Source organism: Salmo salar, chromosome 26 (assembly GCF_965601325.2).
Source record: "Salmo salar chromosome 26, fSalSal1, whole genome shotgun sequence".
In the NCBI taxonomy this organism is placed as follows: domain Eukaryota; kingdom Metazoa; phylum Chordata; class Actinopteri; order Salmoniformes; family Salmonidae; genus Salmo; species Salmo salar.
The window spans coordinates 37,643,656-37,662,621 of record NC_138316.1 but is presented as its reverse complement, the minus strand read 5'-3'; the positions used below and the strand labels follow the sequence as shown (position 1 = coordinate 37,662,621).

At 43.0% G+C, this 18,966-nt stretch overlaps 1 protein-coding gene across 9 annotated transcripts in view; it reads left to right on the top strand.

Annotated features, from left to right (window-relative positions):
• LOC106587844 (aryl hydrocarbon receptor nuclear translocator 2) overlaps window positions 1–18,966 on the top strand; it is a 112,871-nt gene that overhangs the window by 37,694 nt on the left and 56,211 nt on the right. For all 9 annotated transcript variants that reach the window (XM_045708576.2, XM_045708575.2, XM_045708572.2 and 6 more), the window contains 3 exons: window positions 11,713–11,815; window positions 15,470–15,535; window positions 17,569–17,654. In XM_045708576.2, the coding sequence (XP_045564532.1) occupies window positions 11,713–11,815; window positions 15,470–15,535; window positions 17,569–17,654 (255 nt within the window). The remainder of the gene's footprint in view (window positions 1–11,712; window positions 11,816–15,469; window positions 15,536–17,568; window positions 17,655–18,966) is intronic.

Below are 18,966 nucleotides of genomic sequence, written 5' to 3'. Positions count from 1 at the left end.
AGTAATCCTACAGAGTGCTAACAACATGCTCCCAGTGTGAAATTCAATTGAACATGATTTCCCAAATGGTACTCGTTTCACTATGAAGTGCACTACTTTTGACACAAGTCCTATGGGCCCTGGTCAAAGGTAGTACACTATATAGGGAATAGGATGCCATTTGGGATGCATCCTCTCTCCGAGTTCCCCCTCATCTGTTCTGAGCCGCCCCATGTAAAACTCTGCTGACATTTCTCCTCCGCTCTGACACACACGGATGTTCCCGTCGCCTCCCAAACCACACGTCTCAGATTAACACCGATTGCTGCACGGGGGTGGAATATACTCCCCTGAAACTGGAACATTTAACTGATTTCATCTCCAAGCTGGTGTCTTCTCAGTGTAGCCTGATCATTTGTCCTGGAGTGGAAAACAGCTCCAGATAAAATATTTAGCCTGCATCAGCCCCTGATCAGCCTGTGATATGTTTCTCACTGATTGAGTGTGTGTGTGTGTGTGTGTTTATGTGTGTGATTAGCCTCATGTTTCACAGTGATTGAGTGAGCCCGGTTACTCCTCCCACGCCCTCGCATGGCTAATGAGCTGTTTGCATGCCGAGGTTACTGATTGGATGAGCATGCATATTATATGAATAGGGATTGGACCAGGCCGAAAGTGAATGAGGACCCGCTGGCAAAGTGAGAGATGAAATGCTTCAACCTCCATTCCGTCTGTGGGTGTGAGGGTGGGTTGGAGAGGGGGAGGGAAAGGGGGCTGGAGTGGTAGGTATACATTTGGATTCACTTCACATGGCTTCGCTCTGAGTTTAATCTGTCAGAAAGAGATGGGGAGAGATGGATAGAGGATGGATAGAGGATGAAGGGATGGATAGAGGATGAAGGGATGGATAGAGGGAGGATAGCGGAAGAAGGGATGATAGAGGGATGAAGGGACGGATAGAGGGATGACTCGATGGATACCGGATGAAGGGATAGATTGAGATGGATGAAGGGATGGATAGAGGGATGAAGGGATAGAGGATGAAGGGAGGGATAGAGGATGAAGGGATGGATAGAGGGAGGATAGCGGAAGAAGGGATGGATAGAGGGATGAAGGGACGGATAGAGGGATGACTCGATGGATACCGGATGAAGGGATAGATAGAGATGGATGAAGGGATAGATTGAGATGGATGAAGGGATGGATAGAGGGATGAAGGGATAGAGGATGAAGGGAGGGATAAAGGAGGGATAGTTGTCTACATCTAGTCTCTGGGTCCTGTCTGGATAATGAAACTACATGTACCCCAGCCTCTGGGTCCTGTCTGGATAATGAAACTACATGTAGCCTCAGCCTCTGGGTCCTGTCTGGATAATGAAACTACATGTCTCCCCAGCCTCTGGGTCCTGTCTGGATAATGAAACTGCATGTATCCCCAGCCTCTGGGTCCTGTCTGGATAATGAAACTACATGTACCCCAGCCTTTGGGTCCTGTCTGGATAATGAAACTGCATGTATCCCCAGCCTCTGGGTCCTGTCTGGATAATGAAACTACATGTACCCCAGCCTTTGGGTCCTGTCTGGATAATGAAACTACATGTACCCCAGCCTCTGGGTCCTGTCTGGATAATGAAACTACATGTAGCCTCAGCCTCTGGGTCCTGTCTGGATAATGAAACTACATGTAGCCTCAGCCTCTGGGTCCTGTCTGGATAATGAAACTGCATGTATCCCCAGCCTCTGGGTCCTGTCTGGATAATGAAACTACATGTAGCCTCAGCCTCTGGGTCCTGTCTGGATAATGAAACTACATATACCCCAGCCTCTGGGTCCTGTCTGGATAATGAAACTACATGTATCCACAGCCTCTGTGTCCTGTCTGGATAATGAAACTACATGTAGCCTCAGCCTCTGGCTCCTGTCTGCGTAATGAAAATACATGTATCCTCAGCCTCTGGGTCCTGTCTGGATAATGAAACTACATGTAGCCTCAGCCTCTGGGTCCTGTCTGGATAATGAAACTGCATGTATCCCCAGCCTCTGTGTCCTGTCTGGATAATGAAACTACATGTATCCACAGCCTCTGGGTCCCGTCTTGATAATGCACACTGACTCTGAAGTATTTGTTTACACTCTACTTTCCTGTGTGTGTGTGTGTGTGTGTGTGTGTGTGTGTGTGTGTGTGTGTGTGTGTGTGTGTGTGTGTGTGTGTGTGTGTGTGTGTGTGTGTGTGTGTGTGTGTCTTTGTGTGTCAGGGTTTATGTTAGAAAAACGTGGCGCGGGACAAAGGCAAAGTTCCCCTGTCCAGTGTCTGTGTTCTTTTGGCCATCTTAATCTTGTTGTTTGTTTTATTGGCCAGTCTGAGCTTTTTCTTTGCAACTCTGCCTAGAAGGCCAGCATCCTGTGGAGTCGCCTCTTCACTGTTGACGTTGAGACTTGTGTTTTGTAGTACTATTTAATGAAGCTGGCAGTTGAGAACTTGTGAGGCATCTGTTTCTCAGCTAGACACTCTTAATGTAGTTTTCCTCTTGCTCAGTTGTGCACCGGAGCCTCCCACTCCTCTTTCTATTCTGGTTAGATCCAGTTTGCGCTGTTCTGTGAAGGGAGTAGTACACAGAACAGCGCAAACTGGATCTACACAACAAGAAAGTTCATTGTTTCTGGCCATTTTGAGCCTGTAATCGAACCCACAAATGCTGACGCTCCAGATACTCAACTAGTCTAAAGAAGGCCAGTTTTATTGCTTCTTTAATCACCACGACAGTTTTCAGCTGTGCTAACATAATTGCAAAAGGGTTTTCTAATGATCAATTAGCCTTTTAAAATGATAAACTTGGATTAGCTAACACAACGTGCCTTTGGAACACAGGAGTGATGGTTGCTAATAATGGGCCTCTGTACGCCTATGTAGATATTCCATTACAAATCTGCCGTTTCCAGCTACAATAGCCATTTACAACATTAACAATGTCGTCTACAATGTATTTCTGATCAATTTTATGTCATTTTAATGGACAAAAAAAAAAAATCTTTCAAAAACAAGGACATTTCTAAGTGACCCCAAACGTTTGAACGGTAGTGTACATATTATATTTGAGATTCTTCAAAGTAGCCACCCTTTGCCTTATTGACAGCTTTGCACACTCTTGGCATTCTCTAAACCAGCTTCATGAGGTACTCACCTGGAATGCATTTCAATTAACAGGTGTGCCTTGTTAAAAGTTAACTTGTTTAATTTCTTTCCTTAATGCGTTTGAGCCAATCAGTTTTGTTGTGACAAGGTGGGGGTGGTATACAGACAGAAGATAGCCCTATCTGATAAAAGACCAAGTCCATATTATGGCAAGAACAGCTCAAATAAGCAAAGAGAAATGACAGTCCATCATTACTTGAAGACATGAAGGTCAGTCAATCTGTAAAATTTCAAGAACTTTGAAAGTTTCTTCAAGTGCAGTCGCAAACACCATCAAGCACTATGATGAAACTGGTTCTCATGAGGACCGCCACAGGAAAGGAAGACCCAGAGTTACCTCTGATGCAGAGGATAAGTTCATTAGAGTTAACTTCATCTAGATTGCAGCCCAAATAAATGCTTCACACAGTTCAAGTAACAGAAACATCTCAACATCAACTGTTCAGAGGAGACTGTGTGAATCAGGCCTTCATGGTCGAATTGCTGCAAAGAAACCACTACTAAAGGACACCAATAAGAAGAAGAGACTTGCTTGGGCCAAGAAACACGAGCAATGGACATTAGACCACTGGAAATCTGTCCTTTGGTCTGATGAGTTCAAATGTGCGATTTTTGGTTCCAACCGCTGTGTCTTTGTGGGGCGCAGAGTAGGTGAACGGATGATCGCCGTATGTGTGGTTCCCACCGTGAAGCATGGAGGAGGAGGTGTGATGGTGTGGGGGTGCTTTGCTGGTGACACTCAGTGATTTATTTGGAATTCAAGGCACACTTAACCTGCATGGCTACCAAAGCATTCTGCAGCGATACTCCATCAGTGGGACTATCATTTGTTTTTCATCAGGACAATGACCCAAAACTCACCTCCAGGCTGTGTAAGGGCTATTTGACCAAGAAGGAGAGTGCTGCATCAGATGACCTGGCCTCCACAATCACCTGACCTCAACCCATTTGAGATGGTTTGGGATGAGTTGGACTGCAGAGTGAAGGAAAAGCAGACAAGAAGTGCTCAGCATGTGGGAACTCCTTCAAGACTGTTTGAAAAGCATTCCAGGTGAAGCTGGTTGAGAGAATGCCAAGAGTGTGCAAAGCTGTCATCAAGGCAAAAGGTGGCTACTTTGAAGAATCTCAAATATAAAATATATTTTTGGTTACTGCATAATTCCATTTGTGTTATTTCATAGTCTTGATGTCTTTGCTATTATTCTGCAATGTAGAAAATAATAAAAATAAAGAAAAACCCTTGAATGAATAGGTGTGTCCAAAATTTTGACTAGTACTGTGTGTGTGTGGTTATAATAAAAAAATATATATACAATAAAAATATGTGGCGGATTTGAAATGATGCAGACAATTACATGTATGGAAGCTACATTCTATCTGCAGTTTTTAAGCTGATCTAACCCCCCTCCAAACAAAATAAACACTTATAGGTGAAATGTCAACTGGTATTTCCATCAATGAACAGGCTAACAACCATTATTTTGCTATGTTGTTTTATTCCCGATAATTGGCCGGCGCCAGTTTTATTTATCTGCTTTTCATATTACCAACTAATGGAAACCCTGGTGTGTGTGTGTGTGTGTGTGTGTGTGTGTGTGTGTGTGTGTGTGTGTGTGTGTGTGTGTGTGTGTGTGTGTGTGTGTGTGTGTGTGTGTGTGTGTGTGTGTGTGTGTGTGTGTGTGTGTGTGTGAAACCAACCAAGTCAAGACAGCTGGCTCTGCTCTTCCAGAACCATGACTAAATATTATGTGTATAACAAACTTCTAAACCTCACTTCTCTGTAAATGATGATTGTACTACTACTTTGCATGGGAAGCTATTGTTTAGCAGTCGGCAGCAACTGAACTCTATGTAGTTGGTGGGTCTTGATCTAAACTCTTGAGTTAAACCAGTGGTAACACGACCTAGGCATGCACAGTTTGATTTCCTGTAACAATAGTTGTTCCCCATATTAGGACGTGATCAGGTATATCTTCAACAATCGTCTGTGTTCATCATTCCTTGACATTAAAGCTGCAATATGTAACTTTTTGGGCGACCTGACCAAATTCACATAGAAATCTGAGTTATAGATCTCATTTAAAGCAAGTCTAAGAAGCAGTAGACCTGTTCTATGTGCACTATTTCTATGCTTGCCGTTCTTATGTTTTGTTTTTGCGTCTTTAACCAGCTTTAAACAGCTGAAAATACAATATTTTTTGTTATAGAAAATATATTTCAGAGGTTTAGATTGTACAATGATTCTCTACACTATACTTGCTCGTTTTGTCACAAACTGAAATTAGGCAAACTATTTGAATTTTAGCATCCAGGAAATGGCGGAGCGATTTCTGCATAGTGTACCTTACTGCATAAATCCTATCGGCTGCTATCTATGTTCCAAAAGGTCTAAGCCATAGGGCTAATCGATGCCGTAACTATGGTCCCTGGAACTATGAACTATGTTGTTATTTTGGTCATTTGACTACAGGTAGCTGTGGTTGCTAAGTGAGAGAGGATGCTTGGTTGCCAGCCAGGCACATTCATCTGTGCCTGGTTATCATTCCATCATTGTTGTGTATCCCCTGGCCATTCAGAGATGGAACAATGACAGAGTTTTCACACCTGGGTTGTGTTGAATTGCAAACCGTAGTAAAACGTTTTGCAAAGGAAAAACAAATCTGTATTCAGTGTTTCCCCTAAGATTTGTTTTAACAGCAGTGGCAAAGTGTTGGTGTTTTTGCTGTTTTAAAGCTAATTTCTTACAATTCTACACATTTTGCCATGGCTTATGTCTTGTTCTTATGACTCAAACATTATAACAAAATCAGTAGAGGCACCGTGCCATGACATTGAGAATTTTAGATTCTTTCTGACTATCTAGTTTTTATTTTGATGATTGTTAGTTCTCAAAGATAATATTATTTAAATATATATAGGTCCATTATCTTTCCTACTTACTTTATATCTGGTAATAGTTGTTTTAAGTTTACACTGAAAACTTTTTACCATCCCGATTTTATTTAATCTTTTTGTATTTTTTATTTTGTTTGTCATTTTCTCTCGATTGACCCTGGTTTTCAAAATCTGACTCTTTCACTGAAAGTCGACCAGTAGAAGCAGCAGTGACATGGCAGCTGTTGAGGACTTCAGTGGCCTGTCACTGCTTTATCTTATCTCCTTTGAGTGTCACACTCCATAGACACACATGGTTTGATAGCACATACCGCACATTCCTTTTGTGTGTGTGGCGCACCTAGACCTTAAACAACCCCTAGCACTACACATAGAAACACATGGTTTTTGGACTGGATGGTAGTTGGCGTACACACACACACATATCAACACACACACACACCTCACACACAGTCTACAAATGTCTGCATGATCCCTTCATTTCCTCTCGGTTTCCCTGAAATCATCACTAAGTGGAGACCATCCCTGACCAATGGGGATCACACACACACACACACACACACACACACACACACACACACACACACACACACACACACACACACACCCCCCCCCCCCTATATAAACGGGAGCTCAACACAAATCAACACACTAACACAGCTGATGGTGTCCAGACATGTGCAGCAGTGTTTTTCTTCTCCCTCTACCCTGCAGTGTTTCACATGGAATTAGTTCCAGGATAAACTTTACCTGTTGTGCTCAACTGACAGATGGAGAGAAGCAGAGGATAGCTTCACACACACACACACACACACACACACACACCCACACACACACACACACACACAGCAGCTAGCCCCCCAGCTTTCCTGCTAACAAGAGAACATGTTAGTCATCTCCTCCAGACAAGCCTGGGAATTCACTGATTAAACTATCTCCTCGTTAAGTCATTTACCGAAACCCAAGCCCTGTGTGTGTGATAACTTCTCTCCTGTCGCCTGTTCTCTGCTGTCCTGGAAGCCCAGCCAAGCCTAACCTCCGTCAGTTAGAACATGAGGTCACACAAACACAGCAGATGAAACTCACTCTCACACAAACAAACTTGTTTGCACTTGTTGGTGTCTTAGTGTGTGGGGGTGTGTTGATCTCTCAGGGGAAATAACATGATGTAGCCAATGTGTTCCTGGTCTGGTTTTTTGTTTGGGAAACATACCTCTACTCTCCTGTCTCCATCCTCTTCATGGTAATAATACAGGTAAATAACCTCATCTCCTGTCTCCATCCTCTTCATGGTAATAATACTGGTAAATAACCTAGTCTCCATCCTCTCCATGGTAATAATACAGGTAAATAACCTCATCTCCTGTCTCCATCCTCTTCATGGTAATAATACTGATAAATAACATAATCTCCTGTCTCCATCCTCTTCATGGTAATAATACTGGTAAATAACCTCATCTCCTGTCTCCATCCTCTTCATGGTAATAATACAGGTAAATAACCTCATCTCCTGTCTCTATCCTCTTCATGGTAAACCATGGTAATAATACTGGTAAATAACCTCATCTCCTGTCTCCATCCTCTTCATGGTAATAATACTGGTAAATAACCTCATCTCCTGTCTCCATCCTCTTCATGGTAATAATACTGGTAAATAACCTCATCTCCTGTCTCCATCCTCTTCATGGTAATAATACTGGTAAATAACCTAATCTCCTGTCTCCATCCTCTTCATGGTAATAATACTGGTAAATAACCTCATCTCCTGTCTCCATCCTCTTCATGGTAATAATACTGGTAAATAACCTAATCTCCTGTCTCCATCCTCTCCATGGTTAACCATGGTAATAATACTGGTAAATAACCTCATCTCCTGACTCCATCCTCTCCATGTTAATAATACTGGTAAATAACCTCATCTCCTGTCTCCATCCTCTTCATGGTAATAATACAGGTAAATAACCTAATCTCCTGTCTCCATCCTCTTCATGGTAATAATACTGGTAAATAACATAATCTCCTGTCTCCATCCTCTTCATGGTAATAATACTGGTAAATAACCTCATCTCCTGTCTCCATCCTCTTCATGGTAATAATACTGATAAATAACATAATCTCCTGTCTCCATCCTCTTCATGGTAATAATACTGGTAAATAACCTAGTCTCCATCCTCTCCATGGTAATAATACTGGTAAATAACCTCATCTCCTGTCTCCATCCTCTTCATGGTTATAATACTGGTAAATAACATAATCTCCTTTCTCTCTTGTCTCCATCCTCTTCATGGTAAACCATGGTAATAATGAACCTTTTAGGGACAGACGTTCCGCTAGCGGATATCCAATGGTAGAGCGTGGCGCGAAATACAAATACCTAAAAAATGCTATAACTTCAATTTCTCAAACATATGACTATTTTACACCATTTTAAAGACAAGACTCTCGTTAATCGAACCACATTGTCCGATTTCAAAAAGGCTTTACAGCGAAAGCAAAACATTAGATTATGTCAGGAGAGTACCCTGCCATAAATAATCACACAGCCATTTTCAAAGCAAGCATATATGTCACAAAAACCAAAACCACAGCTAAATGCAGCACTAACCTTTGATGATCTTCATCAGATGACACTCCTAGGACATTATGTTATACAATACATGCATGTTTTGTTCAATCAAGTTCACATTTATATCAAAAACAAGCTTTTTACATTAGCATGTGATGTTCAGAACTAGCATACCCACCGCAAACTTACGGTGAATTTACTAAATTACTCATGATAAACGTTCACAAAATACATAACAATTATTTTAAGAACTATAGATACAGAACTCCTTTATGCAATCGCGGTGTCAGATTTTAAAATAGCTTTTCGGCGAAAGCACATTTTGCAATATTCTGAGTACATAGCCCGGCCATCATGGCTAGCTATTTTGACACCCACCAAGTTTGGCCCTCACCAAACTCAGATTTACTATTAGAAAAATTGCATTACCTTTGCTGTTCTTCGTCAGAATGCACTCCCAGGACTTCTACTTCAACAACAAATGTTGTTTTGGTTCCAAATAATCCATAGTTATATTCAAATAGCTCCGTTTTGTTCGTGCGTTCAGGTCACTATCCGAAGGGTGACGCGCGAGCGTATTTCGTGACATAAAAATCAAAATATTTCATTACCGTACTTCGAAGCATGTCAAACGCTTTTTAAAATCAATTTTAATGCTATTTTTCTCGTAAAATAGCGATAATATTCCAACCGGGCGACGTTGTATTCATTCAAAGGCTGAAAGAAAAAAATGGAGAATTCTTGTGAACGCGCCTCTCAGTCTCACTGTTCCCAGGCTGACCACTAACAAATTCTTCTGCTGTTCTTCGCCCAGAGACAGCAGACACCCCATTACACTTTCTGGCGCCTTCTGAGAGCCAATGGAAGCCATAGAAAATGTCGCGTTACAGCACAGATGCTGTATTTTCGATAGAGATGCTACAGAAGGACAACAAATTGTCAGACAGGGCACTTCCTGTATGGAGTCTTCTCAGGTTTTGGCCTGCCATATGAGTTCTGTTATACTCACAGACACCATTCAAACAGTTTTAGAAACTTTAGAGTGTTTTCTATCCAAATATATTATATGCTATTATATGCATATTCTAGTTTTTGGGCAGGAGTAGTAACCAGATTAAATCGGGTATGTTTTTTATCCGGCCGTGAAAATACTGCCCCCTATCCCAAACAGGTTAAGTAATAAGGCCCGAGGAGTGGCATATGGCCAATATATCATGGTTAAGGGCTGTTCTTATGCACGATGCAACGCAGAGTGCCTGGAGTGCCTGGACACAGCCCTTAGCCGTGGTATATTGGTCGCATATAAACTGGTTACCAACATAATTCGAGCAGTAAATATACATGTTTTATCATACCCGTTGTATACGGCTGTCAGCCAATCACAATTCAGGACTCAAACCACCCAGTTTATAATGGTAAATAACCTGTGCATGCGGGTTTTAGAGAAGTGTTTCAGAGCAGTGTTTTTTTTTATTTGTTTTTTTTACTCGAACCAATGGAGCTTGAAAACCTGTCAACAATCCATGAGAAAGACCCTAGGAGATACATGTGGTAAAGCTTATCAACACGTTCAAAACCCAGAGCCCCAGGGAGATAATGTCTTTATCTAAACATAGTGGTCAGTCCATAGAGGTAGAAAGAGGTCTCATCTCGTACTTTAAAATGGTGGAAACCTTCAATGGCAATGTCCGTGCTAAGACGGGTTGTATTCGTCCAGAGCTCTCTTTCAGCCTTCAGGGGTCAGTCTCAGGAAGAGGGGGAGCTGAGATCCTTGTATCCTCTCCAATACAAGACTATAGCCAAAACTACAATCCAGCCTTTAGCTGGGGTCAAACACTGGCCGCCTCCCTCCCTTGAGGATCCACTGCAATAATAGAACAGTATAGATGACCACATCAATGCTTTGGGAGGCAGCAGAGTTAACATTGTCTAATGCTGCATTCATTACACTAATGTTACTGGCAGGTTGTCCATATGTCCAGTTTCAACATTAAACCCCCCACCTGTCATCAACATTCCTTGTCAAATGCCCCCCCCCCCCCCCCCCCCCGGCCTTGAATTGGCCTGTTGTGTAGTCTATAGCTGGAATGTGAATTGTGGAGAGTACGATGTGTTGTGTGTGTGTGCTCGCTCATACTCGTTTTTGTGTGTGTGTGTGTGTGTGTGTGTGTGTGTGTGTGTGTGTGTGTGTGTGTGTGTGTGTGGCTTGAATCCGCTCCTTGTCCTGCTGAATAACCTCTGGCTGGCGCTAGCTAACTCGATAGCTGTTAGCATGATCTAAGCCCCCAGTCATCTAACAAACAAATTAGTTGCAACGCAGCTCAGACTGACTGTGTGTGTGGAGGAGGAATTCCTCTGGAATAAAAACACTGGGGTCAGCTGGAATGGATCGCTGCAGGACACACACACACACACACACACACACAAAGCTTATTTGTCTGGAATTACTGTAGACATGTTTTTCCTACAGACTAGTCAGTAATGATGCAGCTAATAGTCTAAATGGGGTGAAGAGGAAGACAGACAGAGGGAGAGAAAAGGAAGAGACATTCTCTCCATTTATTACATTAGGCTAAATATCAGGAATTATATTGTTTTTCCTCTCCAAACACTTAATGAGAAACGAGGGAGCGATACACTGACGAGTCAATCACCACCTTCCGGAGACACCTGAAACCCCACCTCTTTAAGGAATACCTGGGATAGGATTAAGTAATCCTTCTAACCCCCCCCCCCCCCAAAAAAAGATATAGATGTACTATTGTAAAGTGGTTGTTCCACTGGATATCATAAGGTGAATGCACCAATTTGTAAGTCGCTCTAGATAAGAGCGTCTGCTAAATGACGTAAATATAAAATGAACAAAAATGTTCTGTCCCAGACGGAAACGGTGGTGCAGCTCTACTCCCGAACCTCAGGATGCCGCAAGGCTGTGTGTGTGTGTGTGTGTGTGTGTGTGTGTGTGTGTGTGTGTGTGTGTGTGTGTGTGTGTGTGTGTGTGTGTGTGTGTGTGTGTGTGTGTGTGTGTGTGTGTGTGTGTGTGTGTGTCTCTCATCTCATGTTCTTTTCTCTGTCTCAGGGCGTATCCTGGACCTGAAGACAGGAACAGTGAAGAAAGAGGGGCAACAGTCTTCTATGAGGATGTGCATGGGCTCCAGACGATCCTTCATCTGCAGAATGAGGTGTGTGTCTCTGTCTGTGTGTGTCTCTGTCTGTGTGTGTGCTAGTGTGCACGTACAATATATCAACTGGATCCATCTCTCCATCTGCGGGGGATTTAAAGTGATGAACACCTGTGTTGTAAACTCACTCCCAATAGGACTCGTCCATCCTTTAAAACTTAGTCTTCTCTGATATGTAGATACCTTCGTCTCCCTACATCAGCAATCATCCAGTCTTTGGTTCACACCTGCCTGGGAGATGCGTTCTGCATCCCAAATGGCATCCTATTCCCTATATAGTGCACTACTTCTGACCAGGACCCATAGAGTGCACTATATAGGGAATAGGGTGTCATTTGGGACGTAGACTGTGATGAGTGTGTAGCCATAATCTATTTCACCCCCCCGCGGCCATCGAACCATATGCTTTCCCCCCGCGGCCATCGAACCATATGCTTTCCCCCCGCGGCCATCGAGCCATATGCTTTCCCCCCGCGGCCATCGAACCATATGCTTTCCCCCCGCGGCCATCGAGCCATATGCTTTCCCCCCGCGGCCATCGAGCCATATGCTTTCCCCCCGCGGCCATCGAGCCATATGCTTTCCCCCCGCGGCCATCGAGCCATATGCTTTCCCCCCGCGGCCATCGAGCCATATGCTTTCCCCCCGCGGCCATCGAGCCATATGCTTTCCCCCCGCGGCCATCGAGCCATATGCTTTCTATCCCCAAGATGAAGTGAAGACACCATTGGTTAAAGTGATGGATGCTTCCATAGCTCACACGTCATTTATGTATGACCTATCCTGCTGCAGATATTTCAATAATCAGGAATCCATAAGGTTGGGAATCCAGTTTAGAATCCCCCCTGGGTGGGTGTGTTTGTGTCATGCACCACCGCCCCCTCCCACTCGCTTCAACCCTGAGCGCTACTTTTGTTTATTTCATTCTCAGGATGTTTACAAACCGGTTCCTCTAATGCCCACAGAATGACCGAATGTTTTTGAACTTGACCGTTTGACTGGAGCGGGTTTTAAAAAACCCAGACCACCGACACGTGTTTCCCGTTGTTTCCGATGCGGCCTGGCGTGCGTAAAGCTTCGTTAGCACAGAGATGTTTGTTGTCTGCTTCACTCACATTACACAGATGCTAATCACGCTTTGTTAGGACGACTGGAATGTGTGTGTGTCTTTTGTTCCTTTTGCTATTTAGGCCGCTTGGCAAATTGAAAACAGCATGCAGGGATGACTGTCTGCACTCTGCGGTGACCACAGCTGAGAATACACAACACACACACAGATCCCCGAACAGCATGCCATGCAACCAAGTGGAAAGGAATTGTTCATTCTTCAACGTCATTTCAGGGAAGCTAATATTAGCTAACTCCAGAAGGGCAGAAGATGATGTCCTCTTGAACCTTTTGTTGATCAGTGGAAAAACCCAGGTTGTCCCTCCTCTCTGCTCTCAATGATACCTGACTCACCGGCTGAAAGAAACTCACATGTCAAATGGCTTCCATCTTGGTTTCCATAATGTGAGACTGTGTAGACTTGGTTACAGCAGTTAAAGCTGACATCACTGTCCATAAATCTCTTTTTCTGCTTCTTTTAAACTTCCTTTATCCAGGTCCTCAGGTCTCTGTGAGATACAGTCTGTTCTGTAAGAGAGACCTGGTCCAACAGTACATGTTGTTTTCCCTCTCCATTTCTATGCAGTCATCTAATCAGTACACTTGTCATTTAGCAGACATGAAAACACACACACACACACACACACACACACACACACACACACACACACACACACACAAAAAAGCAGGTTCAGATTTCAAATGTATTGTTCTCATTGAGGAGAATCCTATCCACAGCAACATGGCAACACACCAAACAAGATTTTTCCAATAACACTCACCATGCCTGTGTTCTAAATGGCACCCTATTCCCTATATAGTTCATAGGGCTCTGGTCTAAAGTAGTACGCTATATAGGGAATAGGGTGCAATTTGTCCTGCATCCGTCGTCTCACACAGCGAACATAACAGTACATTATATAATGTCAGGCACTGGTTATTTGTTCTCTGTGTGTGTGTGTGTGTGTGTGTGCGTGTGTGTGCGTGTGCGTGTGTGTGTTCTGGTTTATGGTCCATACACCTCATCAGTGCTGTGGGTTGACATGTCCCCAGTTCAGCAGCTCATGTGTTCTAGCTCTCTGGTCTAAACATCTCTCTGATTAACATTAGTCTCTGTCTCCTCCCACTCCGTTCCTTTCTCTGTGTTTGTGTCTGTCTGTTTCTGCTTGACTGTGTGTGTGTGGGGGGGGGCCCAGAGGTACCATTGTATGTATGACGTATAGCAGGGTTCCCCAACTTGCGGGTGATTTTATTTGCCCCCAAGTATCCGTAGCAACAAAGAATTGACATGATTGTAAAAACAGTCAGCTCCAAGTGATGTACATTTTGGAAATCTGTTCCAAAGTATTCCCACGCATACCAGAGAGAGATGTGATCATATACAAATGTGAGGTTTGAAATTATTGTTTTGGTCAAATATTCTTCTTGTCAAATATGCAGTCTACAAATTATGTAATTATGTTCCGACCCCCTGAGCATCCGCTCAAGAAAAGATCGTCCCGTGTCTGAATCTAGTTGATCTCTGATGTATAGTGTCCTGTGTGTTTCTCAAAGATCGTCCCGTGTCTGAATCTAGTTGATCTCTGATGTATAGTGTCCTGTGTGTTTCTCAAAGATCGTCCCGTGTCTGAATCTAGTTGATCTCTGATGTATAGTGTCCTGTGTGTTTCTCAAAGATCGTCCCGTGTCTGAATCTAGTTGATCTCTGATGTATAGTGTCCTGTGTGTTTCTCAAAGATCGTCCCGTGTCTGAATCTAGTTGATCTCTGATGTATAGTGTCCTGTGTGTTTCTCAAAGATCGTCCCGTGTCTGAATCTAGTTGATCTCTGATGTATAGTGTCCTGTGTGTTTCTCAAAGATCGTCCCGTGTCTGAATCTAGTTAATGATCTCTGATGTATAGTGTCCTGTGTGTTTCTCAAAGATCGTCCCCTGTCTGAATCTAGTTAATGATCTCTGATGTATAGTGTCCTGTGTGTTTCTCAAAGATCGTCCCGTGTCTGAATCTAGTTGATCTCTGATGTATAGTACCCTGTGTGTTTCTCAAAGATCGTCCCGTGTCTGAATCTAGTTGATCTCTGATGTATAGTGTCCTGTGTGTTTCTCAAAGATCGTCCCGTGTCTGAATCTAGTTAATGATCTCTGATGTATAGTGTCCTGTGTGTTTCTCAAAGATCGTCCCGTGTCTGAATCTAGTTAATGATCTCTTATGTATAGTGTCCTGTGTGTTTCTCAAAGATCGTCCCGTGTCTGAATCTAGTTGATCTCTGATGTATAGTGTCCTGTGTGTTTCTCAAAGATCGTCCCGTGTCTGAATCTAGTTAATGATCTCTGATGTATAGTGTCCTGTGTGTTTCTCAAAGATCGTCCCGTGTCTGAATCTAGTTGTTGATCTCTGATGTATAGTACCCTGTGTGTTTCTCAAAGATCGTCCCGTGTCTGAATCTAGTTAATGATCTCTGATGTATAGTGTCCTGTGTGTTTCTCAAAGATCGTCCCGTGTCTGAATCTAGTTGATCTCTGATGTACCCTGTGTGTTCCTCGTCAGATGTGGCAGCACCCCACTGGACCACATCTCTCTCAACCGACTGTCCAACATGAGGAAGAGATACAGGTGAGACAAACAGACGTCAGCTCTCACTTTACTATTCATACCTTTCTTTTTTTACTAGATGTTCTTCTCCCCTGTCTCAATATGGCCATAGAAATAAATAAACGTACCAATGATTTAGCTCTTCAGAGATTAGATCATTGGAATGTTTTTATTTAGAAGGCCATATTGCGACAGCTCCCATTTGACTTGTGTAACTACATTGTCCAGCAGACAAATGAAAACTATGGCCTGCGCTCACATGACTGTGTTTTGTTGATTGGGCCTAAGGTCCGTACAGGGCTAGGGAAAAAGCTTTCCAGTTCTCTGCACCTTTCGCTTGGAACAAGCTTCAGGTCCTGAAATTACAGGAGCTTGTCCCTTTTTAAATGAGTTTAAAGCTAGGTTGAACACTCTGATGGAAAATGAAGTTGCACCACACTTTCCAAAACTATCTTGCTGTAGTGTTTTATGTTGTAAATGTGTCTGCAACTTTGTGTGCTGCTATTTTGGCCAGGTCTTGAAAAAATCTGAGACTAACCTCGTCAAATTAACATCAAACATTTTTATAAAGCCCTTTTTATTTGAGCCGTTGTCACAAAGTGCTTTACAGATACCCAGCCTGAAACCCCACAGAGCAAGCAGTGTAGATGTAGAAAACTGTGGCTAGGAGAAACTCCCTAGAAAGGCAGGAACCTAGGAAGAAACCTAGAGAGGAACCAGGCTAGCAGATAAATCTTCTCCCTGTTCTTCTCCTCCTCTCTCTACCTCTTCTATCCTCCCCCCATCTCCCTTCATCAGGCTAAGATAACTTGTTTGTGTGTACGTTCATGTTTACATGTGCAACTTTACGTGTGTTGGGTTTTTTCTGCCATTGAAATCCTTGGGTGGCCGCATAACAATTGTTTCGGTCCAAACATTGTATATAGAAAAAGTGTACAAAACATTAGGAACACCTTCCTAATATTGAGTTGCACCCCCTTTTGCCCTCAGAACAGCCTCAATTCGTCGGGGCATGGTGTCAAGTGTTCCACAGGGAAGCTGGCCCAGGTTTACTCCAATGCTTCCCACAGTTGTCAAGTTGGCTGGATGTTCTTTGGGTGGTGGACCATTCTTGATACACGGGAAACTGTTGAGTGTGAAAAACCCAGCAGCATTGCAGTTCTTGACACACTCAAACCGGTGCGCCTGGCACCTACTACAATACGCCATTCCAAGTTTTTTTTGTTTAGTTTATTCATTCGACCATTTTAAAAACAAGCACACATTAAACTTAAAAGCCATACATGCACATGAATAAAATCATGGAGGATAACACACAATAAAGTCTGGGACTTATTTCCATTGTGGTCCTCTTGAGACAAGATGGCTGGACAATATCCAACACAGTATGGCAGTGAAATAATAAGGCAAGGCACTTAAATGTTTTGTCTTGCCCATTCACCCTCTGAATGGCACATGTCTCAAGGTTTAAAAATAATTATTTAATCTGTCTTCTCCCCTTCATCTACAATGATTGAAGTGGATTTAACAAGTGACATCAATAAGGGATCATAGCTTTCACCTGGATTCACCTGGTCAGTCTGTCATGGAAGGAGCTGGTGTTCCTAATGTTTTGTACACTCAGTGTATATTTTTTAATAATATAATCTTTGACAACTAACAATCACCAAAATAAAAGCTAGACAGTCAGGGAGAATTGACATTTCCACAATGAATTTAGCAGTGTTGATGTTGTTATTATGTTTGAGCAAAAGAACACAGCATTAGCCATTACAAAATGCATAGAAATTAGCTTTAAAACTGCAACATTTCTCTCTCAGCGTCATGGGAAAATGTATAGAATTGCAGGAAATTGGCTTTAAAAAATAGCATTTTTCACGCACACCTGCCACGCCCACCACCTAAGCCCATTATTGATCCATTAAAAACCCTGGTGTGTATTGTTAAATGTGTGTATTGTTAAATGTGTGTGTTGTTAAATGTGTGTGTTGTTAAATGTGTGTGTTGTTAAATGTGTGTGTTGTTAAATGTGTGTGTAATCTGATTGTTTCTAGGAACGGTCTGGGACCCTCGAAGGAGGGAGAGGATCAGTACTCTGTGGTGCACTGTACCGGCTACATCAAAGCATGGCCCCCAGCAGGTATCTACTGACCATACACAACCTTTTATCTCCCTAACTAGGTCAACTAATAGATTTGTTGATGCTAGCAGTGTGTGGGTTTTCCATTCAAAACATTGACAACAGTGGTGGTAGCAGAACACACACGCACACATGCACAAACGCATACACACGCATGCACACACGTGGCATCCAGGATGGATGGGGGTCAGAGATCACACATGACCTCGGATGCACTCGTTGACACACACTCCAACTCTTTCAAGTGTTTACAGAGTCACGCAACCCCCCGGCCTGGAATTCTGTCTGCAATTCCCATGAGTGTTTTGGGATTCAGAACCAGGTGTCTAAATGGGGGGGTGGGGAGCAACTTTCAGCATCACAGTATGAAATGTATTTCAACTGCTTTGAGGCTATACTGAATGATTCCCAGAATCCCCGATCACACGGACACGCCACATGTGTGTGGAAATCGTTGACACATGTTTAACTTCCTGGGACATAAATAGACCAGTGGAATGTTCTGGACTGTCAGTCTATCGCTCGCCCACTATCAGTCTTAAGGTACTAAATCAGACGCATCACCCGCGTGCACACACGCGAAAACAGCACAAGAACTGGTAGAATGTAGCTTATGTCTCATGTCAGCTCTTCTGGGTCCATGTTCAGAAAGCATCTCAGATTAGGAGTGCTGATCTAGGATCAGGTCCTCCCCTGACCATGTAAAAGGAAATCCTAGATGAGCTCTCCTTCTCTGAGTGTCTTTCTGAACAAAGGCCCTGGGGAGACTAAAGTGGACAGAGGTCAGGTAGTAGGATGGATGGTATGGCTGGGATGGAACATCAAAATGATAGTTGTGTATATTATTGAATCTAGAGTATATTATTGAATCTAGACGGATGTGTCCCAATTGGCACCTTATTCACATATGGCTCTGGTCAAAAGTAGTGCACTATACAGGGAATATAGTGCCATTTGGGCCGCAGGCTACTTCTTGCATTGACGTGGCTGGCTAGTTGGTTGACTATGCATGTAAAAGTCCTCAACACAGATTCTCTTGTTTGTTATTTATTTATTTTTAACTTTTTTTTTTATTTGTCATTTGAAAAATTATACAGACAATAAGACAAACGGATAGAAAAACACACTGATCCCCTACTGGAGGGGAGAGGAAAGGGCAGGGGAGGGGAGGGGAGGAGGGGGGAGGGAGACCTGTGAACAGTCTTCATTATGACTAATAGGTGTTTTTGTGTTGTCAAGGAAACAAGAAAGGAATTCATTACTGTGGGAAACTGATATCAACATTTAAATCAATGAAGACTTAAACTCTCTC